The sequence below is a fragment of the Megalobrama amblycephala genome, linkage group LG5 (genome assembly GCF_018812025.1).
Source record: "Megalobrama amblycephala isolate DHTTF-2021 linkage group LG5, ASM1881202v1, whole genome shotgun sequence".
NCBI classification, from domain to species: Eukaryota; Metazoa; Chordata; class Actinopteri; order Cypriniformes; family Xenocyprididae; genus Megalobrama; species Megalobrama amblycephala.
Window position 1 is genome coordinate 20,706,009 of NC_063048.1, and position 19,035 is coordinate 20,725,043.

At 37.3% G+C, this 19,035-nt stretch overlaps 2 protein-coding genes across 2 annotated transcripts in view; both read left to right on the forward strand.

Annotated features, from left to right (window-relative positions):
* Positions 1 to 638: 638 nt before the first annotated feature.
* yipf4 (Yip1 domain family, member 4) lies at positions 639 to 6,594 on the forward strand. Its single transcript, XM_048191150.1, has 6 exons — positions 639 to 932; positions 1,181 to 1,334; positions 1,427 to 1,598; positions 5,311 to 5,388; positions 5,489 to 5,602; positions 5,696 to 6,594. The coding sequence occupies exons 1-6, from the start codon at positions 875 to 877 to the stop codon at positions 5,831 to 5,833; spliced, it is 714 nt and encodes a 237-aa protein (XP_048047107.1). The 5' UTR covers positions 639 to 874; the 3' UTR covers positions 5,834 to 6,594.
* An 867-nt stretch (positions 6,595 to 7,461) lies between these two features.
* birc6 (baculoviral IAP repeat containing 6) overlaps positions 7,462 to 19,035 on the forward strand; it is a 114,880-nt gene continuing 103,306 nt past the window's right edge. Inside the window, 2 exon segments of the mRNA XM_048191151.1 lie at positions 7,462 to 7,889; positions 13,084 to 13,265. Coding sequence (XP_048047108.1) covers positions 7,691 to 7,889; positions 13,084 to 13,265 — 381 coding nt within the window. The 5' untranslated portion in view covers positions 7,462 to 7,690.

The window sequence follows — 19,035 nt, forward strand, 5'->3', positions numbered from 1 at the left end:
CAAGAATATTTTTGGTGCGTCAAAAAAACAAAATAACGAATTATATAGTGATGGCCGATTTCAAAACACTGCTTCAGGAAGCTTCGGAGCACAAATGAATCAGCGTGTCGAATCAGCGGTTCGGAGCACCAAAGTCACGTGATTTCAGCCGTTGGCAGTTTGACACACGATCCAATTCATGATTCGATACACTGATTCATTATGCTCTGATGCTTCCTGAAGCAGTGTTTTGAAATCGGCCATTGTTATTTTATTTTTTTTGACGCACCAAAAATATTCTCGTCGCTTTATAATATTAATATTGAACCACTGTACTCACATGAACCGATTTAAATATGTTTTTAGTACCTTTATGGATCTTGAGAGAGGAAATGTCATTGCTCCCTATGAAGGCCTCACGGAGCCATCGGATTTCAACTAAAATATCTTAATTTGTGTTCCAAAGTTTAATGAAGGTCTTACGGGTGTGGAACGGCATGAGGGTAAGTAATAAATGACAGAATTTTCATTTTTGGGTGAACTATCCCTTTAAAACACTCTTTTTCTATTCACTTAATACTTTTAACGGGGATAGTTCACCCCCAAAAGGGTCACGGGGTGGTGCTGTCTCTGTGTTTTGTATGTTTGCTGGTGTCGGTGCTCGTTTCTGGCGCTGGGTGGAGCGCGTGACTCCCGTTCCGCTCTGCTCCAGGATTTGACGTGTCGCCTGTGCTTTTTCTGAACTTCCTGCTTCCTCCATGACTTGTTTTGAGCCAGCCGTCTAGTCCGAAAGCTGATCGGTAGGAATCGTTAAACGTGGCAATGGTGTGAAGGTGCGCGATCGGCGGCGGTGTGTGTGATTGTGAGTAAACCCGAGCTGTTAACGCTGTCAGCCATGCAGTTCTCTCCCACCAACGGAGATTTTACCTTCGTCTCCTCGACGGACGCTGAAGGTACAGTAGTTAAAGGCCCCAAAGCATCCATACATCTGTGCTTTGATATGTGAATCTGATTAGTGTTGAAATGCTGTTAGTAATATTTGTGTGTTGTGTTTATGATGTACACATACATTAGTGAATATATACCCCAGTATGTTTATGATCAAGCTTCTTAATGCGTCATGACATGGGTGTTGTTTTGTTGGCTCAGTAGGGATGCAATAGTCATCTGTATTAATCTAAAACGACCTCTTATCCATCAGAGCTCAGCGGCACCATCGATGCACCAGATATCACACTAAATATGGGCCCTGATGCCACCAGGGACACCTACGCCACCACTTTCCTGAGGCAGAGGGGTTATGGTTGGTTGCTGGAAGTAGAGGAAGAAGATTCAGAGGACACTAAACCGCTCCTGTGAGTTTTTAGGACTCGATTTTCTGATACTTTAAGTCACAATTGCTTTTAGAGTTGCTGGATGTATTTATTGGTTTTCTCTGTTTGTGCAGGGAGGAGTTGGACATTGACTTGAAGGACATCTACTATAAGATCAGGTGTGTGTTGATGCCCATGCCCTCGCTGGGTTTTAACAGACAGGTGGTGAGGGACAATCCTGATTTCTGGGGTCCGCTGGCTGTCGTCCTGCTCTTCTCCATGATCTCCATCTATGGACAGTTCAGGGTGAGTCAAGGGTGTAGATTTAGTTTCAACATTGGGGTTGTTGAAGTGTGAAGCGTCCTGAGATTTCTTTTATTCATTGTTTTATATATATATAACATATATATTTATATTGTAGCTTATAACCCATAGATACAAAGTTGATTACTATAATTAGTTAATAATTAACATAATTTATTTTTTGCCTGGGATACACATATTTTATATTAAACATATGGAACCTCTTCAGTTTGACAGAATTTTCTACTTCAAAGTGCCATGGGACGTCTAACTTCAATTAACATTTTGTTCTTTTGAAAACGCTTATTTCCCATACTCCTACACATGCAATGTGGCTGAAGGCACACCCTAAGAAAAATATGCTTTTCCCAATCTCCCATAGTGTATTATCGCAAAAAAAAAAAAAAAAACATGTTTTTACTGAACATACAGATTTTGTGTGAAAATAAATCATAAAAGTGGTTTGTTTATTTAAACATTTTATAGATGTATGAGGTGGCAAGGTGGGCCACACATTGGGTAAAAGGCTCACCAGCATGGGGCAGAAGGTGCAAAGGATTGATACAAATACTTTCGCTAATGTTTTTAATAATTTCTAAGTTAATACTTGTTCAAAAGAGTGATTTTAGTAAAGTTTGTTCCATTTTTGTTCAATAAATGTCATTAAAATATGTTCATTTTAAAAATACAAAAACAAAAATATTTTTTACTGAAAGCATTGAAGGAGATCCCAAAATAATGTAATATAACTTTAGAGTAGTAACAAATAAATATGTTTTATTATATGATATGGTTAATATTATATGATATGATTAATATGATTAATATTAATATTAAATATGATGGTTTCATTATAAATATGGTGATTATTTCTAAGGTGGACACCCAACCTGATATATGATATTTACTATTTAAATCTAACCATGTCATGTCAACAAATGTCAGAATGTCAGCCAGCTATTTATCATGTTAATGTTCCTTTAGCCACAACAGCAGGGATGCATTTAATGCAATACTTGTACATATTCTTCCATTATTGAAAACCTGTTGCTTGAAAATCATTAACAAGACCTTTGTTTCAAAATATAGACAATGTAATGATTCTCATTTGCTACATAAATGTACAACATTTAAAAAAAACCCATCAAATGTTAGGTCAAATTAGCACCTCAAGAATCAGCCAAATTTCCATGTGCAATTGTGCATCATCAAAAGTGGTTGTTAAAAGGATAGCTCACCCAATTCTGTCATCATTTACTCACCTCAAGGTTTTCCAAACCTGTATGAATTTCTTTATTCTGCTGAACACAACAGAAGATATTTTGAATAATATGGGTAACCAAACAGTTGATGAGCCCCATTGGGGGAAAAAATACTTTGGAAGTCGCTGGGGTCCATTAACTGTTTGGTTACCAACATTTTTCAAAATATCTTCTTTTGTGTTCAGCAGAAGAAAGAAATTCATACAGGTTTAGAACAACTTGAGGGTGAGTAAGTGATGACAGAATTTTCATTTGCACTGAGCACTGAGCTGAATTTTTTTTGTGCCATCTAGTGGTTTAAGAGAATAAAGTCAAATGCACCTTTTTACCCTTGTGCACCTTTAGCCCTGTTCCCTATTGTTGTCATCTCATCAGGCTTTTAATGATTGATGGAGTCTTTTTGGATACCAGAAACCCAGGTTTTTCCTAATGTCAATCATCATTAGAACAGAACTTGCACAGAGAAAACTACAGTATAGTAACTACCACATGTTAATACAATAAAACTGAGTGGTTTAAAAATGTTGGTGCATTTCAGTGCTGTACACTCTTTTCCTCATCAGTCTTTTTAGACTGTGTGGCTGTTTTAGATGATTGACTTTCTACATGGTGTTTCATGGTAGTACACAAGGCTTGACATTAACTTTTTTGCTCACCAGCCACTGAGGCTAGTGGTTTTTGCAAAATTACTAGCCACTCAGCATTTTCACTGGCCACAATTTTGCTGTTGGGAAATTACATTTTATATGATTAAAGTTGACTTTGGCATGCTAAAATTACTTGATTTTCAGTCATTTTACATGATTAGCTAGATTTAAAATCCTTTAAAACTTTCAAATGCAGATTGACCACCTAAATCCAGACTAGGCCTACATGGTATATCAGCTGTTATGTACGGGTTGGCAATATGACCATAATATCATACATTTTTATTTATTAAAAATTTAGTTATTTTTGTTAGGCTATATAAAAAGAACAAAGAAGCAAATTAGCAAATTACAAATACAATAGTATATTAAATAGCCTAAACTCTTTTTTGTTTGTTTTTTTCAGATACAGTAGTTTTTTTTTTTTTTTTTTTTTTTTTTTTACATTTATTTAACATTTTTTTGTTTGATTAACATTAATTAATTAATATGGACGTAATATACTGACAAATATCCATTTATTACCCACCTGTTTATGTCCACTTAAGCCATAAATGACAAAGAGATTACTTCTGTTGTGTGTAATTCAGCGCGAGTGCGAATCTGCCTATCCCGCCTCCACTAACTGCAAGTTAATTGATAACGAATTGCGATTGGATTGTAATTTTGTACTACGACAAGCTTGGCTACCTTTGATTAGGCTGTAGGCTGTAATTTTTTAATTTTTGGGAGTAGCTGTCTTACCCACCACAGCTGAAATCTATCCGCAATTGGCGGGTTGAGGGGGGGTTAATGTCAAGCCCTGGTAGTACATATTCTATAGAATTCAATTGTGTTGCAAATTTTATCATTGGTTTCACAATTAGAGGGTTGTGTGCAAATCTTGTCACACTTTTGGTTCATGCTGATGTGATTCATGCATGACCACTCATGCCAAATTGAATAAAACTGTACAGTATAGGGCTGGGGTTACCTCCCTCCTGCCCCAATCCACCACGAATTTCACCCACCCACTAACTATGCCCCTTAGGTGGGACATGAGTCCAGTCTTTGTATCTTGACCATGGACGTGATATGTATGTATATAGTCATGATGCATGTGTACATAGACCTACAGTCAAAATGCAAAATGGATTGCTGTAGACCGTAGGGTAGTGACAAGTTTTATCTTTAATAACATGGAAATAAAATGAACAATATTTGGACTTTTAAAATGTCTTTTCATAAAATATTTTTAATGTTTAAAACATTTTTTAAAATATTAATTCTTCCATAATAAAGCAGTCTCTTTGAATTATTTTCATATTACTCTAAGGCCTGGTTTCACAGACAGGTCTTAGATTAAGCCAGGATTAGCAGCTTTTATAAACATGCCTTAAAAAAACAAAACATTTCTGGCATGATTATTGAGACAAAACAATGACACTGACATTTTAAGATATGTCAGTATAAGTTGCTTTTCAGTTAAGACAGCTCAAACATGCATTTAAGTCTGGGACTAGCTTAAGCCTTGTCTGTGAAACCTGGGGAATAATAAATAAATAAATAAATAATGTGATTAATTTATTGAAAGTGTCTATTGATTGACAGCCCTAAAATGATTGATAATTAAGTATTAATTTGGTCATTCTTAAGAAAATAAATATAATACTTATTATGCAAATAACTGCATACTAAAGTAATTTTAAAGAATTTTTTTTTCATTTCAATATGACCTTGTCACTTGCACAATTGAATTATTAAAAGCAGAAATACCCCAAATTTGCATTATTCTTTTATGTCATATATCCTGTTTTGACCAATCAGGTTGTTTCCTGGATTATTACAATCTGGATATTTGGATCACTGACGATTTTCCTTCTTGCAAGAGTGCTGGGTGGAGAGGTATTTATATCTTGTAAAGTGTCAGATAGCATATGATTTTTATGAATTGAAAGGGAAGCCCACTCATGGGATGCCCACTCTTTTTAAATGTTTTTAATAGGTGTCTTATGGGCAAGTTCTTGGAGTTATTGGCTATTCTTTGCTCCCGCTCATTGTAATAGCTCCACTTCTTCTGGTCATTGGGGGCTTTGAAGTCGTCTCTACACTCATAAAGGTGAGAATTAAATGTATATAATAAATGTTTAATAGTATGAAAACAGCTTCTCTTAAATGCAAAAATATGGATGTTTTTTTTTTTTTTTTCTAGCTTTTTGGAGTATTCTGGGCTGCATACAGTGCTGCCTCTTTACTCGTCGGTGATGAATTCAAAACGAAGAAACCCCTTCTCATATATCCCATCTTCCTTTTGTACATTTACTTCCTGTCTCTGTATACTGGAGTCTGAATTGACCACAGGATTTGATTGGCTCGTTGCTTGGACATTTACAAAGAGCACTGTGGAGAGGTACACAGCAGAGATATTCCATGAAGAGGAGTTTGCATTTTCCTTCTTTTTTATTTTCTTTTACCGTTTATAATCCTATATGCTATCGGGGATTGAGGTGTACAGACGTTAGTGTATTTAACTGCTTCCATTAATGTTGTACACAATAAAAAGCTGCATCTTTTACTGTGGAAGCCCTGTTTGCAGAGATCCCTCTGCCACCGCAATCTGGAGCCCTGGTTTTTACATATTTACAAACCTCGAAAGGAAAATAAAAATGAGAAATTTATATTGTATAAGACTATAGTAAGCATGATAGTCACGTAACAGAATTTGTGTCACCACACGTAATGGTGAAAACTTTCTTTTGTAGGCTGTCCCAATACATTCCGAGAATTCTTCATCTTATCAGTTTTCATTTTTAATTTATGAACTCCAAAATGGAAAAAGAGTATGCAGACAATATAGCTTGGATTAAATATGTCTGCTAAGTATGGGTGCCTTGAATTGGTTGTTTTATATGGCTGTGGTGTATTTTATTTATGTAAATGTATTCAAAAAGGAAAGAAATTTTTATTTGTAGAACATGCAATTGAAAAGAACTTTCTACCTGGTGATGTGTACACTGCAGACATATGTTACCACATTAGTTTAGCTGAAACAATTAAAATTGTTATAATATTCATACATCATGAATCAAATTAAAATTATTGACACTGTAATTACACTCTCTGTCATGAATCTCCTTAATGTCTGGGAATAGTTACTTTAATCGCATGATTTTTAGGTTAATTTAATATTCATTAAAATGCTTACTGGTTGTAAGAGTCAATGCTTTAACCAAAAATGATTATGTACAATATTTCAAGGACACTATAGTGAGGTTGTTTTTTTCACCCCTGTTTTTTTCACAGACAAGGCTAAAGCTAGTCCCAGACTAAAATGCATTATTGAGCTGTTTTAACTGAAAACAACTTGCACTGACATATCTAAAAATATGTCAGTGCCATTGTTTTGTCTCTGTAATGTTTTTTTCTAAGGCATGTTTATAAAAGCTATGTAAATGTCCTAATTGAACTAAGGCCCAATCCTAGTTTAACCTAAGCCCTGTCTGTGAAACCGGGCCATAGTCTACTGTTAAAAACCAGACACACTTGTATATATATATATATATATATATATATATATATATATATATAAAAATGCAGTTGCCCAAACTAAGCATTATGTTGAGTGTAGTTATTAAAAACATTTTATCAAGTAAGTTTTATAGCAGATAAAGCATTTATTAGTTTATTATTATTACAATACTGTTACTATAATATTTACATTAGATAATTGTCTCTAGAGGATTTATCTCTATCTTAGTGGTTCCCATTGTCAAAGGCTGTCATTTCTCCATCCATCCATCCAGCCATCCATCCATCCATCCATCCATCCATCCATCCATCCATCCATCCATCCATCCATCCATCTATCTATCTATCTATCTATCTATCTATCTATCTATCTATCTATCTATCTATCTATCTATCTATCTATCTATCTAGTCACAGCGCCCCTTTGAGGTTCGGCGGGCGATCACACAGTGACTACGCCAGTTCCGTTTCCCTGCTGAGTGTGTGAGCAGAAGGGGCCGCTGGTTTCCGCTCCGCTGATGGTGAATCGCTGCTCCTGCGGTATCAGGAGGAGGTTTAGAGCCCGCAGTGGAAACGCAGCGGTACTTGGGGATTCAGCTTTAACGTTTTCTCGTCGAGTCGCGTCCACGGAGGAGCTACTGAAAGAGGAGGGAAGGCAGGAAGGGAAGATAGTAGGAAGATGGCGGCGGCGGCGGCCTCGCCAGGCTCGCCGGACTGGGTCGTGCTGAGGGACGGCTGCCTGCGCTGCGATGAGGAGGGCCTGCGGAGTCTATCCTACCACCCGGCCCTTAACGCCATTCTGGCCGTCACCAGCCGGGGCAGCATCAAAGTCATCGATGGCACCTCTGGGGCTATTTTACAGGCCTCCGCGCTGCACGGTGAGTTTTGGTTCGGACAGGTTCTGATAGATTTATCCAGGCCGACCTGGATCTTATCACATCATAACTGAATCCTGGGCTGGACCTCCTCATAGAGGAGGAGTATGGGAGATCCTTTCCTCGTGATGGAGGTGGAGAGTGTCAAAATGACCCTCATAGAGAGTTTGATTTTCTGATGGTTCAGTGTTGTGGGAATGACTCCTGTCTATTTGGATTCCCGATGGAGGACTGTGTCAATATATTCCGTCCCTTTTGGGGCTTGTTGATGGAAAGATATGTGCGCTGAAGGACTATGTGAGAATGATCATTTACTCCAGGGCCTCCTGATGGAGCAATATTACTATTCAGACCCCCAATGGATCTCTCACCCCTGATAGGTCTATGTGAAAATATATATGCTTTTGTGAGAAAAATCGCTCGCTCTTGATACAGTTGTTGTGTCAGTGATTCCTCAGTCTTTGGGCCTCCTGATGATCCTAACTGTTTAGGGCCTCCCGGATCTGTTGTGCTGCCGGATCACCGTAAACATTGCCACGTTATTCATGAACACACCGTTTATGTACATATCAGTAGTGTTTATTTGCACCACGCACCACTTCTTGTCTTTAATAGTCGAATAAAACTAAAAAGACATGAACTAAAAGCTGATATGATCTTGGGGTAAAGCGGTACTAAAGCTAATCTAAACATAGCAAATATCAGCTCGTATAGGTCTTTGTCTAACTTGGTGTCACTGAAATCCAACCAAAATCTTAATATATGTCAGTGGTTTATAGTGCGTATTATCATAGGTTCCACTGTTAAAGTAAACAGTTTATTGATTTCGGCTCTAAATTAGCTGACAGCGGTTTAGCTAATCATGCTAACGTTAGCCTAGCGGTAGCCTAGCCTGCCTGCTACGGATCAGTAACACTGCTCATGTTTGTCAATCCTGACAGGTGACAGCTGACTCTAAAATTGCGTACAACATGAATATTTATACTAATTTTGATTAATTTTATGAACGTATGTGTGGTTTGGGAAGGTTCGAGTGCTTTCTGTGCCGGTTTGCTGTTAAACATGTCATTTTAAATGTAAGAATGAGTGCCAGTGTAGTTGTTGTTATTCCTCTAATATGGACTTGTCAGTCTGTTTGTTTATTTGTTTTTTTACAAATATATTTATGTATAATGTGTGTTAAATGCTCAAATTGTGTAAAGATGTGAATACATAATTAATTTAACGTTTAATGTTTATTTAATCTATATAATTTTGCTTGTTTCATTATTTTTATGAAATGTCCAGCTCGTTAAATATGAGATTGTAAATACTTTAAAAAAAGACAACTGGAAACTAAGTGAAAGTGAAAGTGACGTGACATGTAGCCAAGTATGGTGTCCCATACTTGCAATTTGAACACACACATCATGAACACACACCTGGAGCAATGGGCAGCCATTTTTGCTGTGGCGCCCGAGGAGCGATTGGGGGTGAGGTACCTTGCTCAAGTTGTGAGTAATGAGACCTCAGTTGTGGGTAATGAGAGTGGAAGTGAGCGCTATTAATTTACTCCCCCCACCTACATTTCCAAGTATGGGGTCTCTGCGGAACAGAAGTGTTTTTTTTTTTTTTTTTTCAAACTGGTGGGTGTTTATAAATCATGCATTGAAAATGGTCCCCTTCACCTGACCTCACCCCTAAATTCTACCCTCACTGTGACGTGGGCAAATCGGGTAACACAGTTGAAAACACCCCTCTGTTTATGGCTTTGCCTACTGATCTGGTAACTTTTGTTACTGGAATTCAAAGACCTCTACTTGACATTTCCTGCTGGTACTGAGACTCGAATCCACGACCTTCGGGTTACAACTCCGACTCGCTAACCATTAGGCCACAGTCTATCTGAAACATTTGTGTATGTAGCTTTAAGGCAATTTCCAGATAAACCTTAGGGCCAGATATATAGCATGTTGGACTAGAGGTTATGGATGTGACATTTAGTGTAGAACTAATCTGAAAAAGACAACTGACCATCAGAGTTTAACTGATTTATGTACCCAGAAAGCGGAGATAGGAATTAAAGGAGTGGGAATGTGTTGTTCAGTGACTCTCATCTTTCTTGAATTAAAACACTAGTTTATTCATAGATGTATATGCAAGGAATGATTGGTAACATAGCACATTATAATTCTTTGCTGAACATCCCCTGTGCAACAACAACAAGGCTGTATCTTTAGGCAGAGAGTAGTATCTTACACTAGTGATTTGACTACATTTAGAGACTTGTGATGGTGATTTGCAGATATCATGCTATACTAACATGTCTGTTTGAATTGCAGTTGAGTTATTTAGCAGGTAGTCTTGAAACAGAGAGTTGCTAGCACAGAACAGTTGACTCATGCTTGTATGGATAATATTGATTAATTAGAGAGGTTTTCCCTTTTTTCTCTCCTGAGTGCCAGCCACTTGGGAGCAGATTCGGGGGATGGCTGTTACTCTTGATTCCTCTTTACCAGAACAAGTCTAGTATTTGCGTTTTGCATATGCTGGTATTCATTCATCTTCTTTTTTTTTTTTTTTATTTGCAAGAAACAAGTTTTTCAAATGTATCCTACTGTGAAAATGTTTGAGGTCATTAAGATATTTTTTTGTAAAAAAATATTAAGTAATGTTTCTTGAGCATCAAATCAGCATATTAGAATGATTTCTGAAGGATCATATGACACTGAAGACTGGAGCAATCCTTTGTCAGATAGAGTTTCTGACATAACAATAGCTATGTTTACATGGACACCTTTTGTTTCAGTCGGAATGAAATCATTCCAATTGATGAACCCAAACATAGTGTTTACATGAATGCTAAATAAAGTGATCAGGTTGATGTCCGTATTCATGTCACAAGCTTCAAATGGTATTTGATATTTGAACATGTGCAGGCTACATGAATATAAAGTGTTTCCTGCTTTTGGTGCATACTTCTAACTAGGGCTGTCAGTCACTAACTAACTAACTATTATTTTGCTAATCGAGTAATCGGCCAGTTATTTTTGAATTTTTTTTTTTTGTGGTAATAAAAATAGACCTCAGTGAACAATAACCATTAAAATGACTCAAAATACATAGGTATGATAACAATGAGGCAATTATAATTGCTTCAAATAAAGTATCAAAAGCAAGTAATCATATGGTTTTATAGAACAACACTGTTAAAATGCATAATGTAATATACATAAACCGAATCAATGTATGTATATTGCGTGTTATAACAAATGCCTGCAGAAGGCACCAATGGCTTGGGGGTTGTTGTTGTTACACATACAGCATGATTAAATCCTTGTTTAATGTTGTCCAGTGTCTACTTAATCTTTAGTATTTGGCCACTTCTTTACAATAGAAATGTTACAGCCGCTATACATTTTTGAACAAAAACATGTGGACATCAAAACATGCAACCTCAGTGTGGGAGTTTAAACTTTTATTTTGAAATCGCATTGAACGGTTTGCGTTTTTAGAAACACTGATGTATTTTCCTGTGTTGGCTTAGGTTTATAAATGATTTACATTACAAATCTGGTGAAATGGCGCATGTTGAGAATGCACGTTGCATGGATTCTCATCCATGGAATGTGCCACTTTCAGTATTCTGCCAGTTAATCAACATGGGCAAATTGCAATCGACGATTATTATTTTTAAAATAGAGTACTTAAATGTAATCAAGGAATTGTGACCGCTCTACTACTAACCATCCTCCTTTTCTTTGTTTTAAAAAGCAGACTTAATATTTATTTATTTTTGGGTCCTAATTAGGAGATGACAAGCACATGAAGTTTTAGTGCCATGCTGCTTATATTTATGAAGCAGTAAAAAAGCCCAAAACAAGGCGTCTGTGGATGAGAGTCAGAAGCAAAGACTGCCTTGCACCACTTCACAGATGATACGTGGAAGGAGAATTTTAGAATGACATGACAACCATTTATGACACTCTCTTCCAGTTTCACAGATGGGGCTTAGGTCTAGTCCCAGATTAAAATGCATTGAGCTGTTTTAACTGAAAGCAACTTGCACAGACATATCTTAAAATATATTAAAGGTGCCCTAGAACTTAAAAAAAAAAAAAAAATGTAATATAAGTCTAAGGTGTCCCCTGAATGTGTCTGTGAAGTTTCAGCTCAAAATACCCCATAGATTTTTTTTAATAAATTTTTTTAACTGCTTATTTTGGGGCATAATTAGAAATGAGCCGATTCAGGGTGTGTGGCCCTTTAATTCTCGTGCTCCAAGCCCCAAGAGCTCGCGCTTGCCTTAAACAACATAAAAAAAAGTTCATACAGCTAATATAACCCTCAAAATGGATCTTTACAAAGTGTTCGTCATGCAGCATGTCTAATCGCGTAAGTACAGTGTTTATTTTGATGTTTACATTTGATTCTGAATGAGTTTGAGGCTGTGCTCCATGGCTAACGGCTAATGCTACACTGTTGGAGAGATTTATAAAGAATGAAGTTGTGTTTATGCATTATACAGACTGCAAGTGTTTAAAAATGAAAATGGCGACAGCTCTTGTCTCCATGAATACAGTAATAAACGATGGTAACTTTAACCGCATTTAACAGTACATTAGCAACATGATAACGAAACATTTAGAAAGACAATTTACAAATATCACTAAAAATATCATGTTATCATGAATCATGTCAGTTATTATTGCTCCATCTGCCGTTTTTTGCTATTGTCCTTGCTTGCTTACCTAGTCTGATGATTTGGTTGTGCACATCCAGACGTTACTGGCTGCCCTTTCATAATGTTGGGAACATGGGCTGGCATATGCAAAATTGGGGGCGTACACACCGACTGTTACGTAACAGTCGGTGTTATGTTGAGATTCGCCTGTTCCTGGTCTTTTAAACAAATGAGATTTATATAAGAAGGAGGAAACAAAGGAGTTTGAGACTCACTGTATGTCATTTCCATGTACTGAACTCTTGTTATTTAACTATGCCGAGGTAATTTTTGAATCTAGGGCACCTTTAAAGTACCATTGTTTTGTCTCAAGATGCACATCAGTAATGTTTTTTTCATTCCGATTGATGTGATTGTGACTTGTTATTCAGATTATAAACAGATTATAATTGCTAGCAAAGTAGCAAAACATCTAAAGATTGGTAGTGAGCACTAATGATCATCCTCTCTCCTTCTCTGTGTGTTTTGTGACAGCAAAACCTGGGGGCAGAGTGAGGTGTCAGTACTTCCCAGCTGTGGATAAGGTGCTGTTTGTGGACGATTACGCTGTCGGCTGCAGGAAGGACTTGAATGGTATTCTTCTTTTGGACACCGCTCTCCAGGCCCCTGTGTCCAAGCCAGAAGACCTGGTGCAGCTGGAGCTGCCTGTTACTGAGGTCAGAAGCATGTATATATTGATTGATTGTATATAACATAATAATGTTATAATAAATATAATAATGGGCTTTGTCTTTGCATTTGCTATGCATTACCTGACCGCTATCAGTAAATAGTGACCGTCTCAATTCAAGCCTAAACAATGATGCGATGCATCCAACATTTTAAACTGCGTGGAATGAGTTTCTTTAAGGTATCAATTGTCTTTGATAGGAAAAAAGATTGTAAAATCAGTGATCCTTTTCAAAGAAATCAAAGTATGCATATCTAAAATGTGAAATATTGCTAAAAGTGTAATTTGCAAGTCTGTCACCACAGATGGCAAGTTTTTGAAAAACAATTTTTTTTGAAAACAATTTCACCTGATGACTTGAATAAATCTATTTGGAAAGAATTAATCATTCTAGACTGTTTGGTATGGTTTTGTAGGGGAGTGCATCTGCATAGAAAATAATAAATTATAAGCATAGATAATTTCAGTGGAACAGTGCTTTATTTTTTTTTTAGTTAAGTCTAACAGCATTCAGGTACAGAAATTAAATAATCAAATGTAAAATAACACTACATAATCTTCACTGTATGAATTAAATAGGATTAATCTTTGTCAAAGCCTTGTTTTTACTTTCGCCTGGCTCCTTATCGTGAGCCTCTGCTGACTTCGTGCGCACATCTCCAAATGGACTAGGCGTTTATACTTGACATGCTTGTCGTTGAATTCTTTGAAACGACAGGGAGGCAACTCGGAGTAATTGTCCTCTTACGCCTGTTTCACACTGCAAGCGTGAGTGTCACATGAGCGTAACTACACCGTCGCTGCAGAGACGCGCGAGTATTCACACTGCAAGCGTTTGTACAGGGTCACAGCAGCGGCTCGAAGCTGCATATAAAGTGGGCATTTCTTTATAAAAACAGCTATAAATTTGTTTTTATAAGTTGGTCATTTATAAACTTGAGAGTCTTGAAAGTTTGTTAACATGGGGAGGTGTACAACATTCTCATATAAACGTAATAAATAAATAAAAATAAATAAATAAAAGCCTTGTGTCATCCATTGCTGCACACGAATGAGGTAAGCTTTGTGTTTTACATCTTCTGCCGCGTGCACGTTTACAAGACCGCAAACTCGGCGAAAAAAGCCAGCAAACTCGGGTTTGATTTGGGTATGCTGCAGCCTATATATATATATCTCTGTGTAATAACTAAAATAATGTTTATATATCATATTTTCTGGCTGGTTTACTTTAGTTTTTTTTATAATACACCATACTTTAACCCAAACTGAATAATTAAAAACAAGTTTATATGGGTAAGTCTTCTATAATTATTTTTAGTTCTTAATTTTCTTTCCTGTCATACTCAAATTCTTGTTAAAACACATTTGACATGCGTATTCTGTGCATTTTGAACACTGTGTGTGAAATTATATTTATTTTGTCCATCAAGTGTGCTTTCAATTTAATTGAGCGTCAGCAGTGCAGCAAAATAGACTCGGTGCTGAAACCCCCGCTTCTCTACTGCTTACGCGGCGCTCCTGCTTTACGCTTACGCGCTGCTCCTGCTGCCTGTGTGAATGCATCCGTTGGTTAACATGGGCGCCGAAAAAAAATATGCGCTGCTCACGTTCCGCTTACGCATGCAGTGTGAATCAGGCCTTAAACCATCAGGACGGGGTGGTAAGAAGTATGGTACACACGTGATGATGTTTGTTTTTAATATACTTCATCAAACCCACTATAGTCCAAAAAATTTGTAAAGTAAACCTTGAGATTATTACTTGTTATTAGGGGTGTGACGAGACGGGTATCTCACGAGACGAGACGAGACTCGAGATTGAGTTCACGAGACGAGACGAGACAAGATTTTTACACACTATTTTTAAGAAATCCTCAATAGCGAAATACATGACTAGAAAAAATATACTGCAGGTGTATTTGAAATGTTTTAACTGATCATCTCGTAATGAATGTCATTTCAGTTCTACTTTCTTAGTATGAATTATCATATGCAGTAAAAGACAACAATACTCAAGTACTGTAAAAGGTTTTGCCACAAACTCAACTGACTGACTTCTCTTCTGTATTTCAGTCTCTTCAGACCTTACTGTACATGATTTATGAGCTTCTACAACCTTTGACCTCCTAACTGAACTCCTTTCCACAAACTGATCATAGAAATGAAAACAGTATAAATAAAAATGTTAACACTTTACAATAAGGTCTCATTTATTAACATTAATGTATTAACCAACATCAACTAATAATGAGCAATATATTTGCTACAGTATTTATTAATCTTTGTTTATGTTAGTTAATAAAAATAGTAATTCATTGTTAGTTCATGATAGTTCACAGTGCATTAACTAATGTTAACAAATGAAACCTTATTGTTTGTGCTTAATAAGATTAAGAGAAACTGTTATTCATTTTTATGGTAACACTTTACAATAAGTGCAACCATAATCGCACTCTCTCAATATTCAAAAGTGCAAATAAGACCAATTTTTTCTTTGATACAGAGCTAAGAGATGGTTACAACTACACTGCCCAGCCTAAAATAGCTTTCATATTGAGAGATATTTGCATTCATCAGGGAGCCGCTTTCAAAATGCGGGTATTGAAATCGCGTTTGAATGCGCGCACGCGTTTACTTTTACTTTTAGCGATCGCGCGTAACTCTGTAAATATGGAGTGGCGGCAACCGTTATCCAGCTGAATTAAATGTTTTTTATTTAAATACAAAGCAAAACGACAGTGGAGGCGTAATGTAAACGTAGAGGTGGCATATTCTTTCCCAATCATCCTAACACTCTGTCATGGCAACAACATCACGAGACTACTTTTCGCCTCGACGAGAAATCTCGTCACATATTAGTCTCGCGAGTGCCACGAGATCTCGTCACACCCCTACTTGTTATATTAGAACCAAACAGGGCTTGACATTCACTTTTTTGCTCACCAGCCACTGTGGCTAGTGGCTTTCCAAAGTTACTAGCCACTCAGCATTTTCACTGGCCACAATTTTGATGTTGGTAAATTACATTTTATATGATTAAAGTTGACTTTGTTATGCTTAAATTACTTTATTTTGAGTCATTTCACTTGATTTAGAAGATTTAAAACCCTTTCAAACTTTTAAATGCAGATTGACCACCCAAATCAAGACTACATTGTATATCAGCTGGTATGTACAGGTGGGCAAGAGGTGGACAATATGAGCATGGGCTAATATGAGAAATTGTATAAGTTATTTGTATTTGACGTAACTGACGCATATCCAGTTATTAACCACCTGTTTATGTCCACTTAAGCCATAACCGACTGTATTCACGCGAGATACTCCACACGATGAACATTTAGACATCTATGTGCACGTGTATTTTACTATTCAGGCGCGAGGAGAACTGATCACGCGCGCGACAGAGAGAGAGCGCACGCGAGAGAGCGCTTTTGTTGTGTGTCATTCAGCGCAATTCCGCCTATCCCTCCTTCACTAACTGCACGTAAATAACAAATTGTGTGATTGGATTGTAATTTTGTGCTACGACGATCTTTGACGATCATTTGGCTGTAAACTGAAATTATATTCAACCCGCCAAAGTGGCTAGTGGGAGTGGCTGTCTTACCCGCCACAGCTGAAATCTACCCGCATTTGGCGGGTTGGCGGGTGTTAATGTCAAGCCCTGGAACCAAATATGGATATGAGAGCATATGTATAAAACTAAATTAAACAACAATTTCATTAAACATTTTCAGTTAATTTTTATCAAAGACAATAGAATAACACAAGACATGTCACTCGTGTTGTTTTGATTGGGAGAAAGTGCAACGCGGAATATGGTGGAATAAGTCCCGCCTTCTAAATGAGAGCCAATCGCTGACTGGTAAAGTGGCCTTTAGAAGCTCCGGTTTCTATAGAAACAGTCAGAAGCGCACCTCCGAAATGGGGCACAAGAGACACACATTTAAGGCTGCGCATGCGCATTAGCTTGATCCAGCCTAAAAAATACAGTTTTTTTTTTTTTTTTTTTTTGTCATGATTTGAGCATTTAGAAAAAACATTTATGAGACAATTGACATATTTCATTGGTGATTTCAAATATGAAATTTAATCGAAAGCTTGGCAAACAGCTTTGGAGAATTTGATGTTTCCCCATTCAAAGAGATAGGAGCTGCACTTGCATGCCCGAGAGGAGTTTTAAAGATGGCCGCTGAGTGAAATGACTTGTCTTAAAGGGACTTATTTCTGCTGTTGTAGGCTCATTTTGTAAATGTAAGCAATTAATTTAGACAAGCACAAACTGTGTGCTGGTAAGATGATGGTACAGACGTACCTGCTCAGCCAGAATCGTTCGAAGCCATGCATCTTTGGAAGCGGAGCCGCATGGAAAGAAAAAAAAAAAAAAGCCATGCACACCGCCACGCGAAATGGGGTGTCGCGCACTCAACACGCATGACTGCCCACACCGTGGTGACGTCATTTTTGCAGCGCACACCTTCGCACTTGCCAGGCTTAATGCTACAAAAGTGGTTTACTTTTAGTCTTTTTTTGTTTAATTAACATTAATAATGACACAGATAGCAGCAGGTTTATTAGGCTGCTGTCACTTTAAGACCGAATGCACGGATCCAATATACTGATACGCACCTGTTTTAGTTGTTTACGTTCACCTAAGACATAAGCGACTGTGTTTACAAGGATACTCACCGAGTAGACATTTTGCCAGTTTTGCATGTTTATGTGTTCAGATAGATGCAAATAGACATGAAAGACCGGAATTCAGTGTTCACGAAAATGGCACGCAAGGTATGAATTCAGATCTCTTTCGCGTGTTCTTGTGCTTTGGTTTAAAATCGCTTGAATGTTTAAACTGGCAGAACCTTAAATGCATGCAAATGATAAACTTTCACTCTATGATTGTTAAACTTTGCATGCATTTTGAACCATGAAGGCCTGGTCCGTTCGGCGGACCATCCTATACTCAACTTCACACATTCTGCGATGTGACTATTGTGGATGCACATATCGTGATATTGATGCTTAAACAATATATCGTGCAGCCCTACTTACAGCTGATAAATGCATTCGACTAACACACTAACACTTGTGCTGCGGTAAGTGTAATGTAGTATAGAGTATAACACAAGTTTCTGTCTCATCCATCACTGCATGACTGGAATTATCATGCACTTCCTTAGTTTGCGGTGTATGTTATAACTCTGCAAAACTGTAGTTGTTTGAGTGTGCTTTTTGATCTAGCGATCGCATAACCAGTCTGACAAAGAGCGCTATGCAGACAGACTTGTCTATTGTGTCCTAAGACACTCTGAAAACAAAACTCCCAGCTCTCACCACTCCCTGGCCACATACGCTAATGTGTGAGAACCAATGGATCTTGTACACTGATGGGCACACTAACCTGAGACTAAAATATAGTGTTGTTTTTACAGTTAAAATGAAATGAATTCCTTACAAATTACATTCGGGGGTTGATTTTTGTCAGAGTATGCACCACATGATGGAATGGAAACAAGGGTCATGTCAGGCATGCTTGATTTGTCCTTTGATTTGTTAAATTGGATAAAGTTGTGGATTTTGAGACTTGGTCTTGGCTTTATGGGTGATTCGTCATGCGTTTTAAGATCTGGTCTGTCTTGTACAGGGCTTGCTTTTTAGTTCGTCTTTGACTGTTGATATGCTGAAGTGTTTCCTACAAATTGCATCATTTAATTGTGTGTACCACTTCTGTCCAACATATTTGTTTAGTCATAT

Coding starts and splice junctions, on each gene's coding strand:
- yipf4 (XM_048191150.1), top strand. CDS start 875: ATGCAGTTCTCTCCCACCAACGGAGATTTTACCTTCGTCTCCTCGACG. Junction 1,335..1,426: donor GAGGACACTAAACCGCTCCT/GTGAGTTTTTAG, acceptor CTGTTTGTGCAG/GGAGGAGTTGGACATTGACT. Junction 1,599..5,310: donor CCATCTATGGACAGTTCAGG/GTGAGTCAAGGG, acceptor TTGACCAATCAG/GTTGTTTCCTGGATTATTAC.